Raw genomic sequence first — 21,597 nt, 5'->3', positions numbered from 1 at the left:
ATAAAATTTCTGTAATTTAATTTTCTGTCTCACTTCCTCTTGTGTTCATTTCTAAATCTGTTGGTAACGTTGCGAGTGACACGGAAATGGTATGGGGTTCTAGAGCCCCATTACCATTTCCGTGTCACTCGCAACGTTACCAACAGATTCAGAAATGAATTTTAATCCCTTCCAGAGTCAACTCACATGTATTTACGTACACCTACAGCTGTTTGCTTATCAATACTAATTCAGTGAATAGTTTCTCAACTGACCACCATCCATGAGAAGAGGACGCTAAAGTCACCCCCGAATTTTCAGGTCGGTATGGCAGTCAGTTGGGCCACGAAAGCCATAAGGTGAAGGGTGTATTTGTATATCTCGTTTGCGTATGTATGTGCCTATATAGGTCGGAACGTAGAAATACCTGGGCAGTCGAGATTCGAAATTCTATGCCGAATGTCGCGAGGTTGTATTGCAGCTGTTACAGGAGCAAGAAAGAAAGGCTCACACACGTCTTCTTTCTCAATTGCCCGAAGTTACGCGAAGTGCCGAGCTCACGTAACATGGCTTTTGCGGTAGGATATGTGACTTTCCCTACCACTCCGTTAGACGCTAAAGAAGTTCGACGTTACTAGTATCGTTGTCGATACAATGAATTATGCCAAATCTGGCCACATTGGTCTCCGCCACAGTGGTCTCAACTGTAAACATACATGGGATTATTGCCGCGGTGTTTAGGCGGCGGAATTCCTTTCTGTTATATTGGAGGGAGAATCACTCTGTAGCTACTCAATCTGTGAAAATTTACGTGGGAGTCAAAAACAGGTTCTGTTGTCAAGGTGGAACACATCAATCGATATTTTCGAAAGTGGAAGAACGTAGACATTTGTACAATTCAAATCTTCTTTTGAGCTGTGTTTAACAAGAATGTTTCTTTTCTAAGGATATTTGACATTCCTTTTGACTTATTTCGAATGATCTCTATGTGTATCTAACTGCACGATAGTGTCTTCTATTTGTTATCGTTTAGTTATAGTAGTGAGGTTATATTCCTGAATTATAAACAAAAAGGAAGGACATCAAAATGGCAAGTTCTTCCACAGTATTTTCCACCGATCGTGCATCAGCGGAAAGTCGGTGGAAGATGTGAAACTGGAAAAGTACAACAATGAAATCTGTGTATAAATTGTTTTTCTTGTGCCTTATCTTCGTTGCGTTAATAATATTACTTAACTTAATTAATTTCTCGAACAAGATATACGATGCTCAGTCTAAAGAGGTTGCTATTGCTTCAACAACTGCCAAAAAATTCGTACCTCCTCTGATAATAGAAGAAGTGACAATATGTGTTGTGGTCTGCGGAGACAGATTAAACGAAGCACTGACAATGCTCAAGTCTGCTTTAGTTTTCACTAATAGACCTCTGCAATTCATTGTTTTGGCAGAGAATAATTTGATTCCTGCATTTAATGAGAAGTTGGCAGAATGGAAACTATTATCCAACAAAACTTTTGACTTCATAGTCAAATCTATTACCTTCCCAGAAGGCAGTGATGCAATAATGTGGAAAAAATTGTTCAAGCCTTGTGCTGCTCAAAGATTGTTTCTACCTGTAAGTATGTTTTATTATAAATAAACTCGCTTATCTTCCTCACATTACACCCATATCTACTAAAGGGCTCTCCTATAAATAAATAAACAAATAAGTACTTGAAAATTATAATTTATCTTGATTATTGAAAAATAACTTTTCTTGTTATGTGTATTTTATATGTTATAGTCGGTTTTAAATGATACCGATGCTGTTCTTTATGTGGATACGGACACTCTGTTCTTAGCTCCACCAGAAAAAATTTGGGATGAATTTAAGAAAATGAATTCGAGTCAGTTGGCAGCTTTAAGCCCAGAGCATGAAGATCCTAACACAGCATGGTATAATAGATTTGCGAAGCATCCATATTATGGAAAATTAGGTGTGAATTCTGGTGTGATGTTGATGAATTTGACAAGAATGAGAGACTTTAGGTGGATAGACTATGTGATACCTATACATAAGGAATATAAATTGAAGATAACATGGGGAGATCAAGACATAATAAACATCATATTTCATTATCATCCTGAAAAACTTTACGTATACTCTTGCAGATATAATTATAGACCCGATCATTGTATGTATATGCCTGTTTGTACTAAGGCAGAAAAAGAAGGAGCTTTGGTTTTACACGGATCTAGAGGTACGTTTCATTCGCAGAAACAACCACCGTTTAAAGCTGTTTATAAAGCTATGCAAGAGTATCAACTAAATACAGATCCGTATGATTATTTATTAGTGCCAATGAGAAATTATTTAGCTTCGGAACACAGATCTAACTGTGGCAAAGTATGGAAAGTATTCATTATTCAGCCTGAACTACATTTAGGTCAGCAATAATATTTAAATGTCTTTTCCAGTATTGTAAGACTATATAGATATTGTACACATATGACAAAGCAATAACGCGTAGAACATAGCTATTTCAGTGTAGGACTTCCTTTGATATCTTACTGGAATACATTTCAATTTCTATATACGTAATTTAATAATTGGTAATATTAAAATAAACTGTATAGTATAAACAGTTCTACACGTTAATGTGAATCCTGTACACAGACTGACGTATCTCTGTAGTGCATTCTCATTTTATTTGTTAACAAGTGCGCTGTGATTGTTACTGTTTTACAAGACATAACGTAAAAAAGATGTTATTACATTTTTATCTAAGATCGTTTGACAATACTCGTCGGATAGATTTAGGAAAATCTTTATACAAAAGTTTTCTTATATTTAATAAGTATTATTATATTCAATTTAGATTACTTTTTTAAAAAAAAGTTGCTATCGTTATACAAAGTATAAGGATCAAAATTGTCAAAAAATGTTTGATATAATTATATCTGTACTTCGTGTGCTAAGAATTTTATGTAAGGCGGGGCGTAATTGGTAATACAACCAAAAATGGAATGATTCTTTATGTAAAAATAAGTTGAATTTGTAAAATAAAATTTTGTCTTATAAGGCTTTGTTTTTCAGAAAAATAAATTGGATATTTTTTAAGACAAGTGTAATTCACTACGTTCGGGTGGATTTTAATTATTCTCGGTAAAAAAAATCTTTTTTCAACAAGTTGTACCATTTGGCGTAAAAAAAATTTTTGACTTAAGTAAGAAACAAAAATTAAAAATAAAATTAACATTTACTAAAATAAGTTTTAACTTATCTAGAGAAAATATTAGAATAAAGCTACCCCCGAAATTAGCGTAAATTCACTAAAATATCGAAACTTCAAGTCATTTGTAGTATTGGTTCTTGTTGCCCTATTGAGTTTTGGTTTTACAAAAATTATTTTTTATTAAACGAAACAAACCTAGGAGGTCGCATCGTAAGAATTTGCATGATTAAAAAATGAGGTCCACCTTAATGTACATAACTTATTATTTTAACTTGCTTTAGTGTTTGTAAACATTGAATACGATATGATATATTTTTTATTAATTAATATTGTCTTTGGTTTGTAAAGTAAATGTGTTAGGAAAAAAGATTGTATGGATATATCGTTTACATCGAGAGTACTGTTTTCTGTAATAGCAGTGATTTTGTTGCAAACAATTACTACACTCCAATATTGTCATCCATACCGATCCATGATCTACAAGTGTGAAACGAATCGATTCTCTTGCATTACGTCGTAAAAACCACATATAATTGTTGACAATTGTGTTAAATGAATAATGAATTTTGTATTATGAAGAAATATCGCGACATGTTATAAGGAAAATTTGGGATTTATAGATAATTGTGTAGTACTAGCGATCAAGTGTTTTCACTACTAGATGGCATCACTGTGTCCTTTGACAGAAAAATTTCGGGATCAAAATCGAATATGAATATTGAAAGAGGTATACAAAATTATATTATACGATTATTAATTGCTTTCAAAATCTGGTTAATATAATTCTTAATATTACAAAGTTAATATAAAACTTTAATTTGTATATCTTGTTTACGTTCGCAATTGCAAGTGTTCGAATACTTTCGTAAGCTTACTATAAAATATACGTATATTATAGTGGCGTGCAAGAGTTTCCTTAAAAATGAAATAAATGCAAATTCATCAAAATTAGAAACTTTCTCACGCCATTACAGTAGTCTTTTACCAATAAAGCATCGAGTTAACGATTCGTGTCATAAATTTGTTTGCAGATGGAAGTATGTGCTCGAATAGTTCGGTATTTCGTAGATAGAAAGAGAGGGGGCATTATATTCGGAGGGTTCACGGTAAGGTAAGGAAACTGTACAGCAGTGCGGAGATACGCTCCTGCGGGTTACGATCACGATCGTGGTGCGTGCTATGTGCTTGTGAAATTGTGCTTCGAAGAGAATTTATCGCGTCGGAAATACCTTCGCGAGCGTCTTTCGCGTTAAACGAATTAACAGGCGGCTTTAAAGTCGTTCGATGCACAGTTGAACGGTCGCTTGCCTTGCATCGAGCGAGGAAAACACAGAGAGAACGTTCGCTCGTTCGTATGCATTCATAAGCGAGAGAAGGTGGGATCGACGATCTACGATGAAGTACGCTCGCGTGGGTAGCGATCTACCAGTACGATAAGAACCGTACAGACGGCGATAAAAACGATAAGGAAAGATTGTCAACGAGTGAAACATAACTGCGAGCAGTAGGCCAGATATGAGGTATCGCTGGAACATCGAGTATACCGTTTCTTCGCGTCACTAGACCTACCGTTTTGCCTCGGTGTCTCTGTGCATCTTTTTACTATTACTTCGTCCGGAGAAAAGGTGAGAGACTCGTCATTTTCCATTATTCCTTTTATTCTTTTAATCGGGGACACTGTCGGCGACGTGCTTTCGAAATTTTTCGCGCACGGCGAGAAGCGACAGCTAAAATATCATCGAACGACTAATCGAGCGACTGAACGCGTCGAAATTAATAACTGTGAGAACTGTAACGCGAAGCCAACGATCCATTAATCCAATACCAACTTGCAGTGGTTCTCGTGCTTTTGCGAGGCGCTACCGTAGAAATCCATTTTGATATTAATCTTTTTAAATTTCATATTCCTATAAATCGTCTGTTGTTTTCTTTTTAAGAAGAAATGCAATATTTTGTCATTTTTCCGAGTTTTGAAGGTCATCGCCATTACCATTGTCGGTCATAAAACAATAGAATGAGGGGAATCCCGGTGTATATACAGGGTGTTCCGATACCCCTGGGAAAAATTTTAATGGGAGATTCTAGAGGCCAAAATAAGACGAAAATCAAGAATACCAATTTGTTGATGGAAGCTTCGTTAAAAAGTTATTAACAATTAAATTAAAAAATTTCAAATCGTTCTGGAAAAATTGTTTTCGGCTGCGGGGGTCAATTACAATCATTTTTGGTAAATAGACATACCCCCGAAATCCTACGCATTTTCGAGAAAAAAATTCGAGTAGGTAGACAAATTTTTCAACAAAATTGAAAAGTTTCAAATCGTCCTAAAAAAATTATTTTTAGTTGAAGGGGTCAATTACAATCATTTTCGGTGAATAGACATACCCCCGCAATCCTGCGCATTTTCGAGAAAAAAATTCAGAATGAGTGGAACTTTAAACGTTAATAACTTTTTAACGAAGCCTCCATCAACAAATTGGTATTCTTGATTTTCGTCCTATTTTGACCTCTATAATCTTCCATTAAAATTTTCCCCAGGGGTGGCCGAACACCCTGTATATGTATACGTGTTTTTGTTTCTTAACGTAGATCATATTATTCTTTTTATAGTAAACAAATGTGTATTATTGAAATATCTAATGACGTTAAAAGAAAGAAATATCATAATTAGTCTGCATAAACGAAAATTCTCTTAGAAAAATTGATGTATTGGCTTTAATAGAGCATCTAGAGGTGAATGAATACTTTTTTCCGGATTCTGTATGATACGTTGATCTTTAAGCGGTCTTTAATAACAGGAAACACGTTCATACGAGAGAGAATGATAAAATTAATATGTTTTTGGAGGTAATATGTACTACTTTATTTCAGAATATATTCAAAACGATTATCTTTAACTTCAATATATTTTTAAATATAATTAATAATCGATTGTTTCCCAATTGCAGTTTCGAAGTGACGATGATAATATACATTGTTATTTATTAATTAACTGATACTGAAGCTTGAAATTATGCTATCAGTTTTAAATTTGATGAAAATATTTTTCAATTTTTCACGTTCGAGATCATGAGAAAGTGACAGTATTATAGGCATTGAATTGGTCTTAACAAAAAAGTTCGAAGAACTTAAAATTTAAAAAAATATGGCTCTGAAACGAATCGTTTTCGTATTATAATATGTATCTCTTCGAAACGAACAATGATCGAAAGAAACGGAGACATTCTGGATACTTACGATGAAGGAAACACCCAGTAGAATATAATTTCTCTCTTACTTGAAAGTTTTTCTGATCCATTCTCTCGCCAACGTCAGCGGTGTGTTTGTTCTCCACTAACGTTGATGTTCTGTGGCCAGAATACAATTTTTGCTCAGCATTCTCCTCATTAATAATTTCGAAACTAACATTTCTTATAGATGTAGGTCAAAACCTAATTTTTAGTTTTGCGAGATCCAAATCCGAAACATCGCGAGGTCTCGAAACACTCAAAACTGAAAACTTTCGAAACTCTAAATCTAAATACTTACCTTTTTGTAATGTTTCTAAAAATTATCTATTTTGTCAGGATGGTTAAAATCATAACGAATTTGTTTAAATAGAAAATCATTCCATTTATCGAATATAATTAAATGAAACATAAACATATTAAAACAAAGTACAATTTAAATAAACGAACAAGCGATATAAAGATATTGGCCTGAAAAGGAATTAATTTGTATAAATACTTAAATTGCAGCATTCGCTCTGAATAACTTTTGTCTATGCACAAGTATAATAAAGGCTGAGGTAGAAAATTAGAAAGTAATAGATGCGCTCGATTTTATAAAATAATAAAGAATCAAATATTAATATTTACTTACAAAAATATCTAATAAACATTTTTTTTTTTTTTAAATACTAGCATTTGAATATTTTCCTGGTTTAATCGACTTCTTTTATCAACTGTGAAGTCTCTGTGAATGTTTATCTTATATCATCCTACCAAAATCTAAAAATAGTTGTGGAATGCAGAAGTAGTGGTTCTCGTAAATAGTTATCAATCTCTTGTTTTGGAGGTTTGATAAGAGTTTTGTTTTTGGCAGGTAAAAGTTAACGTCATTAATTCTGAGTAGAAACTCCGCAAGTCCCATCCCTAATTTTTGTTTAAATAACGCTGGAACGTTAATCGAAAAAGGAAACTAAACGCGTGTTCCGCAGAGTTAAACATGCCGCTGTTCAAGGCGCGTGTCGTGCAAAGGTCACCTACGTTGGAAAAGGTTTCGAATGGTGGCACGCATTATGGGAACAACCATTGTCACCAAAATGGTAACGAAAACGACCAGGAAGCCACTGACGCTGACAACAGCACGCGTGGCCAAAAGAACAATGCCGTTTCTCACAATCAAACGCAAGAGCAACGACGATCATCCAGAGTATCTAGGCCGCCTTTGGTGTTTCATTGTCAACTGGCGCACGGTAGTCCCACAGGTCTGATATCGGGTTTCAGCAATGTGCGGGAACTTTATCAGAAAATAGCGGAATGCTACGAATTACCCGTAGAAGAAGTAAGTCTTATTTATTTCTGTAAACAAGAAAAAATCGATTAATGTGTACAGGGTGCTCGGCCATCCCTGGGATATATTTTAATGAGAGATTTTAGAGGCCAAAATGAGACGAAAATCAAGAATATCAATTTCTTGATGGAAGCTTTGTTAAAAAGTTATTACAAAATTAAATTAGAATATTTCAAATTATTCTGAAAAAATTATTTTTGGTTGCGGGGGTCAATTACAATAATTTTTGGTGAATAGACATACCCCCAAATTCCTACGCACTTTCGAGAAAAAAATTCAAATAGGTGCAGAAATTTTATGGCAAAATTAAAAAATTCCAAATCGTTCTAAAAAAATTATTTTTAGTTGCAGGGGTCAATTGCAAGCATTTTTGGTGAATAGACATACCCCCGAAATCTTACTCAGTTTCGAGAAAAAAATTCCTTACCGAAAATCTAATTTCTGGCCAGAAATGTCTGCCCGAATTTTCATGCGAATCTTTAAAACGTCATAACTTCTGAACGGATTGGACGATTTTAATGTTTAAAAAAGCAAACTACGCGTATTTTGATAGAGAATATATACAAATCGCAAAAGTATTCGTAAAGTTGGTCCGTGACCCCGCAAAATGAGAAAAACCCCATAAAAATGGTTCAATTTTCAAACAACCATAACTCCTACAATTGTGAATATATTTCAATGAAACTTTTTTCTGAAGTAGAGCTCATGGGTACCTACAAAAAAGTATTAGACAACTTTTCTGTAGGGTGTCAAACAAAATTACTAAAAACGAAAAAGGAATTTTTAAGAAAAATCGACAGGGGGTAGTAGGTGCCTAAATTTTTCGACGGAAAAAAAAAATTTCAAATCGTTTTGGAAAAATTATTTTCGGTTGCGGGGGTTATTTATAATCATTTTTGGTGAAGAGACATACCCCCGAAATCCTACGTACTTTCGAGAAATAAATTCGAGTAGGTGGACAAATTTTATTTTCTACTTAATTCGAACATAGTTCGCTTATTTTTCATTAGCGAAAGATCGAAATTTTTGCAGGGGCCAGTCCAAAATGTTAATTTAAGTTTGTTAAAAATAAATTGTAACACTTTTTGCTGTATAGTTTGAGACATTGTCTTGTTAAAGAATAAAATCGTATTTTACTAATCGTCTCCCTTCTGGACTCCCTTGCTTATTGCGAAAACTGAATATCTGATTCTATTGACTTAATCTTGATTTTCCAATATTATATGAAATATCTGTAATAAAAGTACATTTATTTCTTAATATTTTGTTTATTTATGTATAATAGTTTCTATGCAACACAGCATTGTGTTTTTTTGACTTAATTTTTTGTAATTTTATATGAATTTTTGTTGCAGATAAACAAAATATTTGATATCGAAATGTTCAATATTCCTGTATATTTGAGTACACGTTTAAAAAATTGCAATTTTTTTGTCTTTGATATATTGTGCAACTATTTAACCGTAGTCGTTGGTGTCGGTATCGAAGAAATTAGCTGTTTCTGAACAAGAAAAACAGAATAACTGGTATTAATCTTGAAGCATTTGAAAGTGCAAGGCAGTCTCTTATTGTTCATTTTAATAGGACACAATTTTAATGATCTATTATTTATTACTATGATAACTTAAAAAAAAAAGTAAACGATTCAATTTCAATTTCAGGGATCCAATGATCACATCATGTACATATCTGAATGTATTTTAACATCAGAAGCAAAAACGTGCACTTATAAAAACACTGAAAAAATGACTTTTAAAAAGAAATATCTTTGACAACATATTGGTCTTTTTGATAACATTTGAATTGTATATAAAATATTTGTTATATCATCACAATTGGAGGAAATATTTGAGTGGCCAGAATTAGGTGAAACATCCTGCATAAACCTACAAAAAGTACAAAAATTAGCGCTACAAAAACACGTTGTAAGTTTGGAGGGTCGATCACAAGTGACCATTGTAGCAGTCAATGTGTTAAAGATCATCTTGTCATATATCTGTTTCGTTGTATTTACTTTGACATCAGTTACAATACGATATAGTCATATGATTCATGTTTCTTTTTAAACAAGATCACACGTTTCGCAATCCGTTCTTTTCTTATCGTTGTTGTGTTCTCACCGATGTCGAGACAGATAGCAAATGATGTACGGTATCACAAACTTTAAATGATCTTCGAGTACGGTACATGGTCAAAGTCACTTAACACGTTGACACACCAGTTTTTCCAGTCTGGGAGTATCTTCGACATTTTTTCAAAGTATAGCGTAACAGATATAAATATTCAATAGTTAAATGGAGCACTTGTTGTTTAGTAGTATTCCTTATATTAATGAGATCGTTCAAGAATTTACGAGCAATAAGATTCTTTTATTGTAAGCGTTTTAAACACGCGTTGTAGGTTCGAACCGCCGGTCACCAGTGACCACCATGACAGTGATGAACCTGTTAATCATTCTTGGCGGTAATTTCTGTACAAATGGAGATTCTTAGTGCGTATAGTTCATTTCAGCATGCTTGGCTCTCTATAGGGAGAGAGTAATATTCCGGATACAGGAAACATCGGTTACGGGCTGCGGCCTCTCGTCGATCTGGTGGTTACGTTCTCTCCGGCTCGACGCAGAGTTGCGTGTAACTTGCCGTGTAATAACAGGTTGTAAATGCCGTTGCCAGCACATTTACTAAGTTGACCGTCACACAGTAATCAGAATGTTCATGAAGCTGATGAAAATGCAAATCTTGCTATTCAAAATTCATTTCTACGTACAGCGACGGGCCAAAGAAAGCTAAATTTGGCATTTGTAAAATATCAGTAACTTCCATACAAGATCTCAGTTCATTTTGGTAACGCTCATCTAGTCAAGGCTATCCTTTCACTTCGTATGAAATAGACATTCTTTTTTTTTTTTTATGCAACTGTACAATGAGTATTGTTTTCAGAACTCATGTTGGATTATACATTGTTTATTTTCCTTAGCGAGTGCTATAATCTCTTAATGTCTTGAACCTTATTTTTTAAACACTCTATATAGTTTTGCGTTTAAATTTTAATTTGTCCGATTATGTATCGCTCATCCGTTTCGATTAGAATTATTTCTTTCCTCGCTCAGCGGCTTTGCACAATGTACCGTTATACATATAGTTATTTATAGTCTTCTGTATGGTAGAGTGGGTTCTATTTATTGTAACTTTGATCCGAGGATATAAAGTTATACAAAAGCAAAAATGTCATTCTACAATATATAAATTTACACGCATGAAAAACAATATGAAGGATCCCCTAATTTATTAAGTTACGTTATACATGTATATTTTAGCCATAATTAGTTACTGTGCGAAGACATTTGCATCCACTGTATTTGTATTATACTTCATTCAAACTTCGTTTGATGTCAAGATGTTATCTCTGTAATTTTTCTACTATTTTCATTGAGATTTACGAAGCGTAACTGAATAGTCTATCCTTCTATTTTCTCCGTGCCGCCAGATATGAAAGTCTAGAGCAAAGTGTAATCGAACCATGCATCAAATATGAAAAAGACCACGAAAAAATAGTCACCGCAGTGAACGTATTAAATCAAAGACAAAATCGAACCACTATTCCGTAACACCGGTTAAAAGCCACGGTGAAAGTTGACGGATCGCTAATACGACTGCAGTAATATGAAAGATCAGAGACTTTCTGTTTCCTTAAATAGATTCTAGCTGTATTTTCTTGTATACTCTTAGATAAATTAGATCTGCCTTTCTCAAACTTTTTAATTAAATGATTTTTAAATTGAAAAACATGAAATTAATACTCGACTGCATTTTATTCGTGAAAACGATATTAAAATAATAATTCTTATGTCCAAATTATAAAACCAGTTGAAGATTGCAGCGGTATTCTATGTAAGAATTGTTATATACATGTGCACTAGAACACAAGATAATTTAGGATTTTAAAAAGAAAAGTATAAGTTTCATTACATTTTTAGTTGTATTGGTCGTTGTAATGCATAAAGTCTGCCAAAATGTAGTGTTCTATAGTTCATTTGATCATTGTGTGCAAAATAATGATTATTAAAAACTATGTGATTTCATTTAAAAAAGAAAAATATCATTGAATATACAGGGTGTTCGGCTACCCCTGGGGAAAATTTTAATAGGAGATTCTAAAGGCCAAAATAAGACGAAAATCAAGAATACTAATTTGTTGATGGAGGCTTCGTTAAAAAGTTATTAACGTTTAAAGTTCCACCCGTATTGAATTTTTTTGTAGAAAGTGGGTAGGATTTTGGGGGTAGGTCTATTCATCAAAAATTATTGTAATTGACCCCCGCAACCGAAAATAATTTTTCCAGAACGATTTGAAAGTTTTTAATTTTGTCGAAAAATTTCACACCTTCTCGAATTTTTTTCTCGAAAGTGGGTAGGATTTCGAGGGTATGTCTATTCACCAAAAATACTTATAATTGACCCTTGTAACTAAATATAATTTTTTTAGTATGATTTGAAATTTTTTAATTTCGTCTAATTTCAATACCTATTCGAATTTTTTTTTCATAAATGAGTGGCATTTCAGGTGTGTGTGTATTCACAAAAAATGATTGTAATTGAGTCCTGCAGCCAAAAATAATTTTTTCAGAATGATTTGAAATTTTTTAATTCAATTTTTTAATAACTTTTCAATGAAGCCCCAGTCAAGAAATTGATATTCTTAATTTTCGTTTTATTTTGGCCTCTAGAATCTCCCATTAGAATTTTTCTCAGTGGTGGCTGAACACCCTATAGTATAGAAATTTTACATGTAGCGCAACATACACGAAACGTTCGTTTTCAGCAATATTTTAATGATCGTTTTTCTCTTTCAGATACTTTTCTGCACGCTAAACACGCACAAAATAGAGATGACGGAATTGCTAGGTAGTCAGATTGGGGTTGGCGATTTTATATTTGCGCATAAGAAAGGTACGTGACAACATTTGGACCTATAAGGACTTCAGGATTGTCCAATAATGGAACTTCCAATTAAATTTAGTGATTTCAAATATTTGATTCTCCATATTACAAACTAATTTTTGCAACGTCGTAGTGTGTCTTTTATTTTGTTGTCAAATTCCTTAATGTCATTGAATGTACATTAGAATGAAAACTGTCGCTATTATCGAAAAACTCTTTAGAAGCTCTTTAGAAACCTCTCGATAGTGTATCGATAATATATTGTATCAGGTCGACCTAAAGAAATTGAGTTGGTGAAGACCGACGACGCTCTAGGATTAACGATAACCGATAACGGCGCAGGATATGCCTTCATAAAACGTATAAAGGAAGGATCCGTGATCGACAGGATAAAGGTGATCGAGGTGGGGGATCATATAGAGAAAATCAACTCGGATAGTTTGATCGGTAAACGACACTTCGAGGTAGCGAAAATGTTGAAGGAGATCCCGAAAGGTTCCACTTTTACGTTAAGGCTGATCGAACCGTTGAAAAATGGCTTTGGAAACATTGGTCCGCGAGGAGACCTCAAGAAAGGAAAGAAATCGGGTTACGGTTCCGGAAAAGAGACGCTAAGGTTTAAAGCCGACGGAAGCGCGCAAATTATAGAGATGGTAACCGTTTCTTTAATGAGGAGTCAGCTATAAGAAATGGACAATTTTAATAACTGTCTTTATCTCTTCTTTCCGTTTCTCATCGATAGGTGGATGATGCTGCCACGATAGGCATTGAAAAGATTAACGTAATTTTAGAGAGCTTCATGGGTATCTATGACACGGAATTAGGCATGTAGACTTTTTGTAGAAGTGTATAGTGCTATTGGAAGACGAAATATTGATACGCTACCCACAAATTAAACGATGAAGTCAGTAATTAAAAAGATGGCAATGCTTTGAAGTTTAAATATTGATCTTTTAATGTTTCGTTTTCTAATGGTATCTTGTCTGGTTAAGCGATTACGTTAATTTAATATTAATTGAGTTTTGTTCCGAAACAGCAACGCAAATTTGGGAGCTTGCCGAAGGTAAAGGCAACAGCATCGAATTCGCAGAGGCAATAGACAATTCAGATTTGGAGGCTTTCGGGTTTACCGATGACTTTGTCATTGAATTATGGGGTGCTGTTACAGATGCTAGGGCCGGACGACATCGATAATACAAATAATTGTTTAAATAAAAACAAAATAGAGCACTTAAAGCCATGATTTGTATGTTAAATGACTTGTTAAACGACGTTACCAAAATTTTATTCATGCTCAGTGACTGAGGTGATAGGTCTACCGAAGATCTAAATCGTTAAGGAATACTCCACGAAATTATTGCAATGTAAATTATTCACCTATTAGTGTGTAGAACTTGTATAATTTATGAGATAAATTTATAAATATATAGAACTATAAGAGATAGCAAATAAAATATTCTAAACGAAACTATATTGTGATAATTTTTCAAAGTACAGTGGAACATCGATTAATAACCGGGATCTGGTTATCTGATGTAGGAATTGTACGTATGTTAATCAATGGTGTTGCCACAAATTGTGATAGCAACGAATCACACATTTTAATTTCAGTTGACCTGTGGGTGTATAATACGGGCCTAGTCCCTGGATGGGTTGCTGAAATAATATAGAGCAAACCAGAAAGAAAAAAATCCAAGACAAAACATTCTTACTTGCAATAGTATCGTCTTTCCGCGAGAAGAAGGCACAGCGTGTTTACATCCCCACTCCTGTTACAATCCGCCGACACAAATATTAGTCGAAAAATGCATGCAGTATTTTATTTTTGGCTACACGTAACAATTTAATGAGAAAAATAGAAATTTAACCACTATGTATTTGTTAAAAAATTGTAATATTGTTATTTCAAATGCAACTATAATTTTTGCTTTCGCTTAGTAAAACTTAATTGTTACATTGTGAGGTCATTAATAAGCTAAATACAAATGTATTATTTCGTTTATATCGAACAAAGTCTTATCTTGCTTTGGTTATAAATATTAATACTCGTCCATATCTTTCGGTAGTTCAGATTTACCCAATCATATGTATCAACATTATTGTAATAAACTACTGCCTGCTATAAATAAGAGATAAAGATGTATGTTTACTGTTTACATTCAGCTTGAAAGTATCCTACATTCCGAATAATGTGTACGTTTCATTAACGCGTAGGAAAGTTATTTTTTTAATTATTGCAAATTTCTAAGCTAAAATTCATTAAAAATTAAACATGTCAAGCCGATCTGAGTTTTTTATCAAGTAAAGAAATTTTTCGAAATTTTTATTATTCTACTTTGTTTCCCTCAAAATATTCATTCCTTTTGGCAGATTAATGTTAGTGTCTCAAACATCGGTGCGACTATTAGGATGAACACCTTATATAAATTGTATTTTAAGTTTTTTCCCCTCACATTTCAATTATCTGATAAGTCTTAAGTCTCTATTATAAAGCCGGCTAATCGAGATTCCATTGTATAGCAATGCTTAATTCTGTTGACTAAAATAAAAACGCTATGCCAGAACATCGTAATATTAAATATTTTCAACAAATACTGAATTATTAAATTAACCACTTATTTTATTTATAATCTACGCAATATTATTTAGGTACAATATCAAACGTTTCAGAGCTCAAAGAAGCGAATACAAGATTTAACGTATTTCTGTTGTTTTGTGGTAATAGTATTTGATTCTTAATTACGAACCTTGAGATTGTTGTGATTCCTTTAATCAAAAATGTTTTATCATACCATATATTATAGCCAATAATATGCAACTAACTTTTGAAAAATTAAAGCTGAGAATCTGTTATCTACATTTGCAGACGTATAGATATAGTCATTGCTCTCGAGATCGTGCAGTAGGTTAACCTGTATGAATATTTTGTATAACTTGTTGAGTGAATTTAAGGGAAAGTCATGGCCTTTGCCATAAATAGGGCTAGCTGTATGCTTTTCCGTGTGAACACGGGTTCAAGCAATAGTTATAAACATTTTAAACTTTCAAGGGTACGTAACATTTATGCTATTGAAAAGTTCTAAATAACGGAGACCTAACCTAAGCATGTAACTTTACATTTATCAGTATAATGTCAAATATAAAAAAAGACACGAGTTCGTCGTTCAGTAGCTTTACTTATGGTTTCATGATAAATCTTTTTATTACATTTTAGAATAATGTATTGTTGTAGTAGTTTGTAAATTTATATTGCGGTGTCATCATTTGGTTATGAACAATTATCGAAAAAATATATTTAAACAAACAGTTTTTGTTGTGTAATTTTAGTATACGAGAGGAATATTTTATAATTTCTTTTCTTGGAGTTACAATTAAAGATTAACAACATTTCTACCGATTGTTCTCATATTTATATACATATTTATGTGCATGTACATAAATAACAAATTAAGAATTTATTGTATTATTATATTGTACTTTATATGTGGAATATAAACACAATAGAACTATTTTTCAATAGATATGCACAGTTAACTTTTCAATCAAAACTGATATTCCTGAAGTAGAAGAAGAAGTTGAGAAACTATGTCCACCGGTAGGAGAAGGCAAAGTATTCAAAAATGTAGACGAAGTAGTATCAGATATACCAAACGGTGCTAAACTCTTGGTTGGTGGATTTGGACTTTGTGGAATTCCAGAAAACTTAATAGCAGCCATACTGAAAAGAGGTTCAAAAGATTTAACTGTTGTCTCAAATAATGCAGGTGTTGAAGACTTTGGATTGGGTTTACTTTTGAAGGAACACAGAATTAAGAGAATGATTGCTTCTTACGTTGGTGAAAATCCTGAATTTGAAAATCAATATCTTAGTGGTCAATTAGAAGTTGAATTAACGCCACAGGTGATTATTAATAGCATTCAGGATTTCAGATTTAAAGTTACAGTGTACATTGTAAAAGTATTTTAAATGTGTAGGGTACATTGGCAGAACGTATTCGTGCAGGTGGGGCTGGTATACCAGCCTTTTATACACCTACTGCGTATGGAACTTTAATTCAAGATGGTAATGTAGTTGTGAAATACGACAAAAATAAAAATGCAGAAATATCTGGAGATCCAAGATCCGTAGCACAGTTTGATGGTAGAAATTATATTATGGAAACTGCAATCAAAGGAGATTTTGCGCTTGTAAAAGCATGGAAAGCAGACAAAGCTGGAAACTTAATTTTCAAAAAATCGGCTAGAAATTTTAATCCGGTAATGTGCAAAGCGGCTAAAATAGCTATTGCTGAAGTAGAAGAAATTGTAGAAATTGGTCAGTTGGATCCAGACAATATACATTTGCCTGGTATTTTTGTCGACAGAATTATTAAAGGTCCGTCGTACGAAAAACGAATAGAGGTTTGTACATATTTGCAGTTTGCAAATAACTAACTATCTATAATTTAATAGTTCCCTGGAAAAAGAACATATGTTACACTAACTGCTTTTTATCTGTTGCAATAAGCAGTTAATCGTTTTTCCGCAATCCTCTAAAATTTACGAAATATAACGGATGTCCTATTTCCAGGGAACTATTTTAATGAAAACGATTTGTTATAAGATTTTTTATTTCTTAACAAATTAGAAAGTAATAACGAAAGAATCAATGAAACCTAAAAAAGTAACACCAGCGAGCAAGGCAAGGGACAGGATCGTGAAGCGTGCTGCTCTTGAATTTGAAGATGGAATGTATGGTAAGACATTGAGAAAATAAAAAAATATATTAAAACAACGCATTTCGGGTTTCAATAAACGAATACTTTGCAGCCAATTTGGGAGTCGGTATACCTACCCTTGTGTGCAAGTATATTCCTAAAGACGTGAAAGTAACGTTGCAATCTGAAAATGGTATTCTCGGTCTTGGTCCCTATCCAACCGAATGTGAGATCGATCCAGACTTGATTAACGCTGGAAAGGAGACGGTCACGATATTACCAGGAGCATCATTCTTCGCTAGTGATGAGAGCTTCGCTATGATTCGAGGGTACATATTAAAATAAACCTTGAATAATTTTTGTAATTGAAAATTACTGTTTAGTTTGATTTTTTCAGAGGTCACGTAAATTTGACTATGCTTGGGGGCATGCAAGTATCGGAAACTGGAGATTTGGCTAACTGGATGATTCCAGGAACTATGGTAAAAGGAATGGGAGGTGCAATGGATTTAATTTCTGCGGCAAGTACGAAAGTAGTGGTTACCATGGAACACAAAGCTCGCGATGGAAGTCCAAAGATCTTGAAAAGTTGTACATTGCCCATTACAGGTGATACAGGATGATTTGCTCGTCAATGGACTCGAAAGAAATACTACCGCCTAAACATTGCACCAATAACTTCGTAGAACGAATAGATCGATTGCAGTATTTCTTCCGAGTCCACTAATGAGCGAATACTATCTTAAAACAGAGACAATTACACATTTTTGACATGTTGTTTCAGGTCAACAATGCGTAGACTTAATAATTACAGACATGGCAGTATTTGAAGTAGTTGCAGGGCAAGGATTAAAGCTTATAGAAATTGCACCTAAGGTCGATATAAGTGAAATCGTTAGTTCTACCGGCTGCACATTTTCAGTAGCCGACGATCTAAAAGAAATGAGACAGGTGGATGTAAATGATTGTGAATAGAACCAACTAAAGTTCTACTAAAAATTAAATTTAAACGAGACAGGATTAACATTTTTAATCACTTGCTTCGTTTGAATATCACGGTTCTCGATTGTAAAATTATACATACGTACGTATATTTAAGAATATCTTGCAATTGCATTTGCTTATTATAAGTGTACTATAAACATAATGCGGCGGCTAGATCTTAATTAAAGAAGTAATATAATTTTGTAATACATACGCTGAAAGAGGAAGAAACAACAAAGTTTTGATAGAATGAGCATCGTTTATATTTTTATCAATGTTGTTCGATTAACAATTATATCGTTTATTCTCTAAATTTGGCCTTTACTCGCGCAGGAAGTGGTAGTAAGTAAAGTACGCTATTAAATATACACAAACCGACAGCAAATGCCAACGAGATCAATAAATTTAAATCGACGTTCAACACTTCTGAAATATTTTCACCTTCGCGTGTGAAACGTTCTATCAAGTAGGTCCTTCCATCTGGGTACCGGCAGAGTTCTGGTATTCCGGGACATGTGAAACTTTCGTTGTAATGCAGGTTTAAAAACATAGGCATGTCGATGGCCAGTTGATTTAAAGCCAACGACGCGTATCTCGTTGGCAATGCGGTGGAAACAGCAGCAAGCCAATACGGTAAACCTTTCAAGCTCCTCACGGCTCCAGATGCAATAACAAGAGATACTAATGTCACGTACAACACCGTTATCGCACCTGTTACTGGTCTACCGACAATCATCAGCACAGCTACGGTTACTTGTTCGGCTGCGACGTAACTGGCCCAAAGAACTCCAGAAGCATAAGCCCAAGACGACAAGTCTAGCTCCAGGATGGGCGTTAAAATACCGATGGTAATCATGGTCGAGACAAAACTTAATGGTAAACTTAACAACGCGTACGCGGTTAGGAACATTGCACCACCGTAAAGACCCTCCCTTTTCTCTTGATAATATCTAGCACGATAACCTGGAACTGAGTAATTAGCAAGCGTTACATCCTGCTGGTGTCGTTAATGCGTCGTGCGAACGAAGAGAGCGTCAATTTGCGAGGACTTACAAAGGAGCGCCGTTGATGCTATCCCAGCAACATAGAACAACGTCAATACGTTAAAAACTAAACCTCCAGTTTGTAGAAATATTCTGGACTGTACAGGTGTCGAATGAGAGTACAAAATGCTCATTAGGGCGACGGAAAATGGTAGTAACAGAAGTCGAGTGGCGAAGTGTCCCAAGCCAGACTTACTAAAGGCAAACGTTGCCGCCATGCCTCTCCTAAAATGTGCATACTGTAATGCTCGTTGAACAAGAATTACATATGATAAAATTTGGAACGCTTCGATTTGCTTTGAATCTATAAGATTCGAAGTCCCACCACTACATGTACACATTCATTGGAATATACACTCACAAATAAAGGGCGAGAAGAGTGGAAAAGCAACCCGGTTTGATGCCACGACCCAGACCTTTGTGCATGATACCGAGTGGCGTGTCTTTGACATTTGGCGGCACTTGCGGAGCCTCTTTCATGTAAATAACACCCTCGGCTTTGAACTTGTCAACCAGGACGGATATTTGCTGATTAGATTCTAGGAAACGGTCTCTGGATCGGCGATCGACCGTCGATAGACACACTAAAGCGATCGTTTACTTGTAACTTAATCTTTTGATAGTTTTGCTCTTTGTATGGAATAAAGTAAATAACACGGCATTTAATTTTTTTAGGTTACCCTATCTCGTTAAGAGGTACTTACAATAGTACATTAATGGATTTTCAAGTTCTGGACACGGAAATCCGATGTAAGTGAAGTAATCCAGCATGCTTCTGGTTGGCCCCGAATACACCACTGCCCCTAAACATAAAAGAGCCACGCGACTCACGAACGGCAGCACGTCCGATCTCGGAGTCTCCATCGTTAAAACGACTATAGATCCTCTTCTAGTCGCGTAAGACCAGAGCATAGAGACAATTAAATACGTGTTCAAGGGATCAGTATCCCAGGTTGGTTCGTCTAAAAGAAGTAACGTGGGGTCCTTAGCAAGCTGAACTCCTAGCATCAGCCTTCTGTATTCTGGCTTTGTCAGATCGTTTACAGATCTATTTGCGACTTGAGATAACGCCAGATCGGCCAACGTTTGGCGAACCCTGGCCCCCCTGTTGCTTAAATTGGCAAGCCAGGTAGCGTACGTCAGAGTTTGACGAACAGTTAAACTCGGTAGCAAATGGCATCTGTGGGCCACGTATCCACCATGACGCCTGAACAACTCTGGCGTCAATATATTATTGTTTAGCGTCACTCTACCCCTTGTTTCTCCTTCGGCCCTTCCGGCTGAAAGATACAACGAATGGTAGAGCGACTATATTACACTGTTGAACAAGAATGTGCGAATTTTTGCTTAAAAATTTTGTATGTTGTTAAAATATCATAGAACTGCGTTGGATCCCCATTCTTTGGACAATTCTACACTCATTTACGTTCGTAGGATAAAAATACGTGCATAGAGCTTTCGTTCGCCCCATTTAAGGGGTGAACGATGCGTATAGATCGCTATCTTACCAATAACATCGAGCAGAGCCCTTTTCCCGGATCCCTTCGAGCCTAAAATTGCCAATACTTCTCCGCCATGAACTCGAGCGGATACATCCCTCAATACCGCAGTCGGTTCCGATTTGTTCAAACAACTTCCTTCGATTACCACGGCGGTGGAATGATATACGTTCGATATATCCAACGTACAGTCCGACGGTATCATTTTGAATCTGTACTCAACTCCTGGACCATTCGCGTTACATGCCACTTCACGATCCTTAAAAACAGATCAAGAGAAAGGAACTTAACGATCGATCAAGATTGGCTAGGAACCTTAATCGTACCTAAGGAAAATCGAAGACCAAGAACCAAGATTTCCTCGAAGAATTTCGAGCGTGCTATGCAGAAAACAGCACAAAGAAACAACGGCTGTTCGGTGGGATGCCGGTGGTACACTGTGGCTGTTCTCCGTAACGATGCGTCAGCTGTCGAAAATGCGAGAGTAGAAGTTGCTGGCAAAGCGAACGAAACGATCTACGAGGGAGCACAACGGTTGTAAAAGTGGCCGGCCGAACATTGCATGTGAAACGTAGCCATCGGTAACGATACCTGGCTGGGAGTTGGCTTCACGAGGTGAATGTCTCCTCTCGGAAGAGATTGGTGGGAGGTCGAAGTACACGTACCATCGGTACTAGCACACGGGT

At 35.0% G+C, this 21,597-nt stretch overlaps 4 protein-coding genes across 4 annotated transcripts; 3 read left to right on the top strand and 1 right to left on the bottom strand.

Moving 5' to 3' along the window:
- Window positions 1-346: 346 nt before the first annotated feature.
- Window positions 347-3,095, top strand: Shams (glucoside xylosyltransferase 1 shams). The gene is made up of 2 exons (XM_076776295.1): window positions 347-1,594; window positions 1,763-3,095. The coding sequence occupies exons 1-2, from the start codon at window positions 1,151-1,153 to the stop codon at window positions 2,414-2,416; spliced, it is 1,098 nt and encodes a 365-aa protein (XP_076632410.1). The 5' UTR covers window positions 347-1,150; the 3' UTR covers window positions 2,417-3,095.
- A 1,197-nt stretch (window positions 3,096-4,292) lies between these two features.
- Kermit (PDZ domain-containing protein GIPC-like protein kermit) lies at window positions 4,293-13,911 on the top strand. The gene is made up of 6 exons (XM_076783525.1): window positions 4,293-4,819; window positions 7,393-7,739; window positions 12,601-12,697; window positions 12,959-13,341; window positions 13,431-13,512; window positions 13,725-13,911. Exons 2-6 carry the CDS (start codon window positions 7,401-7,403, stop codon window positions 13,880-13,882), a joined length of 1,059 nt encoding a protein of 352 aa, XP_076639640.1. The 5' UTR covers window positions 4,293-4,819; window positions 7,393-7,400; the 3' UTR covers window positions 13,883-13,911.
- A 1,510-nt stretch (window positions 13,912-15,421) lies between these two features.
- Scot (Succinyl-CoA:3-ketoacid CoA transferase) lies at window positions 15,422-18,640 on the top strand. Its single transcript, XM_076783522.1, has 7 exons — window positions 15,422-15,738; window positions 16,209-16,589; window positions 16,664-17,089; window positions 17,316-17,424; window positions 17,498-17,714; window positions 17,783-17,994; window positions 18,170-18,640. Exons 1-7 carry the CDS (start codon window positions 15,649-15,651, stop codon window positions 18,358-18,360), a joined length of 1,626 nt encoding a protein of 541 aa, XP_076639637.1. The 5' UTR covers window positions 15,422-15,648; the 3' UTR covers window positions 18,361-18,640.
- A 19-nt stretch (window positions 18,641-18,659) lies between these two features.
- LOC143351703 (ATP-binding cassette sub-family G member 5) lies at window positions 18,660-21,123 on the bottom strand. The gene is made up of 5 exons (XM_076783526.1): window positions 20,921-21,123; window positions 20,117-20,692; window positions 19,774-19,996; window positions 19,423-19,637; window positions 18,660-19,338 (listed from the first exon to the last, which is right to left on the bottom strand). The coding sequence occupies exons 1-5, from the start codon at window positions 21,114-21,116 to the stop codon at window positions 18,671-18,673; spliced, it is 1,878 nt and encodes a 625-aa protein (XP_076639641.1). The 5' UTR covers window positions 21,117-21,123; the 3' UTR covers window positions 18,660-18,670.
- Between the last annotated feature and the right edge of the window lie 474 nt (window positions 21,124-21,597).

Source organism: Colletes latitarsis, chromosome 2 (genome assembly GCF_051014445.1).
Source record: "Colletes latitarsis isolate SP2378_abdomen chromosome 2, iyColLati1, whole genome shotgun sequence".
NCBI classification, from domain to species: domain Eukaryota; kingdom Metazoa; phylum Arthropoda; class Insecta; order Hymenoptera; family Colletidae; genus Colletes; species Colletes latitarsis.
This window is presented reverse-complemented; position numbering and strand designations above follow the sequence as displayed.

Excerpts from the sequence above, each read along its gene's own strand:
- LOC143351703 (XM_076783526.1), bottom strand. The coding sequence starts at position 21,116 with ATGATACCGTCGGACTGTACGTTGGATATATCGAACGTATATCATTCC. Across the intron at positions 19,997-20,116 it reads AAATCCATTAATGTACTATT|TGTGTCTATCGACGGTCGAT; the intron begins GTAAGTACCTCT and ends CGATCGCTTTAG. Across the intron at positions 19,339-19,422 it reads AGCATCAACGGCGCTCCTTT|TTCCAGGTTATCGTGCTAGA; the intron begins GTAAGTCCTCGC and ends CTAATTACTCAG.
- Kermit (XM_076783525.1), top strand. The coding sequence starts at position 7,401 with ATGCCGCTGTTCAAGGCGCGTGTCGTGCAAAGGTCACCTACGTTGGAA. Across the intron at positions 7,740-12,600 it reads ACGAATTACCCGTAGAAGAA|ATACTTTTCTGCACGCTAAA; the intron begins GTAAGTCTTATT and ends TTTCTCTTTCAG. Across the intron at positions 13,513-13,724 it reads TATCTATGACACGGAATTAG|CAACGCAAATTTGGGAGCTT; the intron begins GCATGTAGACTT and ends GTTCCGAAACAG.
- Shams (XM_076776295.1), top strand. The coding sequence starts at position 1,151 with ATGAAATCTGTGTATAAATTGTTTTTCTTGTGCCTTATCTTCGTTGCG. Across the intron at positions 1,595-1,762 it reads CTCAAAGATTGTTTCTACCT|TCGGTTTTAAATGATACCGA; the intron begins GTAAGTATGTTT and ends TATATGTTATAG.
- Scot (XM_076783522.1), top strand. The coding sequence starts at position 15,649 with ATGGCCTTTGCCATAAATAGGGCTAGCTGTATGCTTTTCCGTGTGAAC. Across the intron at positions 17,090-17,315 it reads CGTACGAAAAACGAATAGAG|AAAGTAATAACGAAAGAATC; the intron begins GTTTGTACATAT and ends TTAACAAATTAG. Across the intron at positions 17,425-17,497 it reads ATTTGAAGATGGAATGTATG|CCAATTTGGGAGTCGGTATA; the intron begins GTAAGACATTGA and ends AATACTTTGCAG.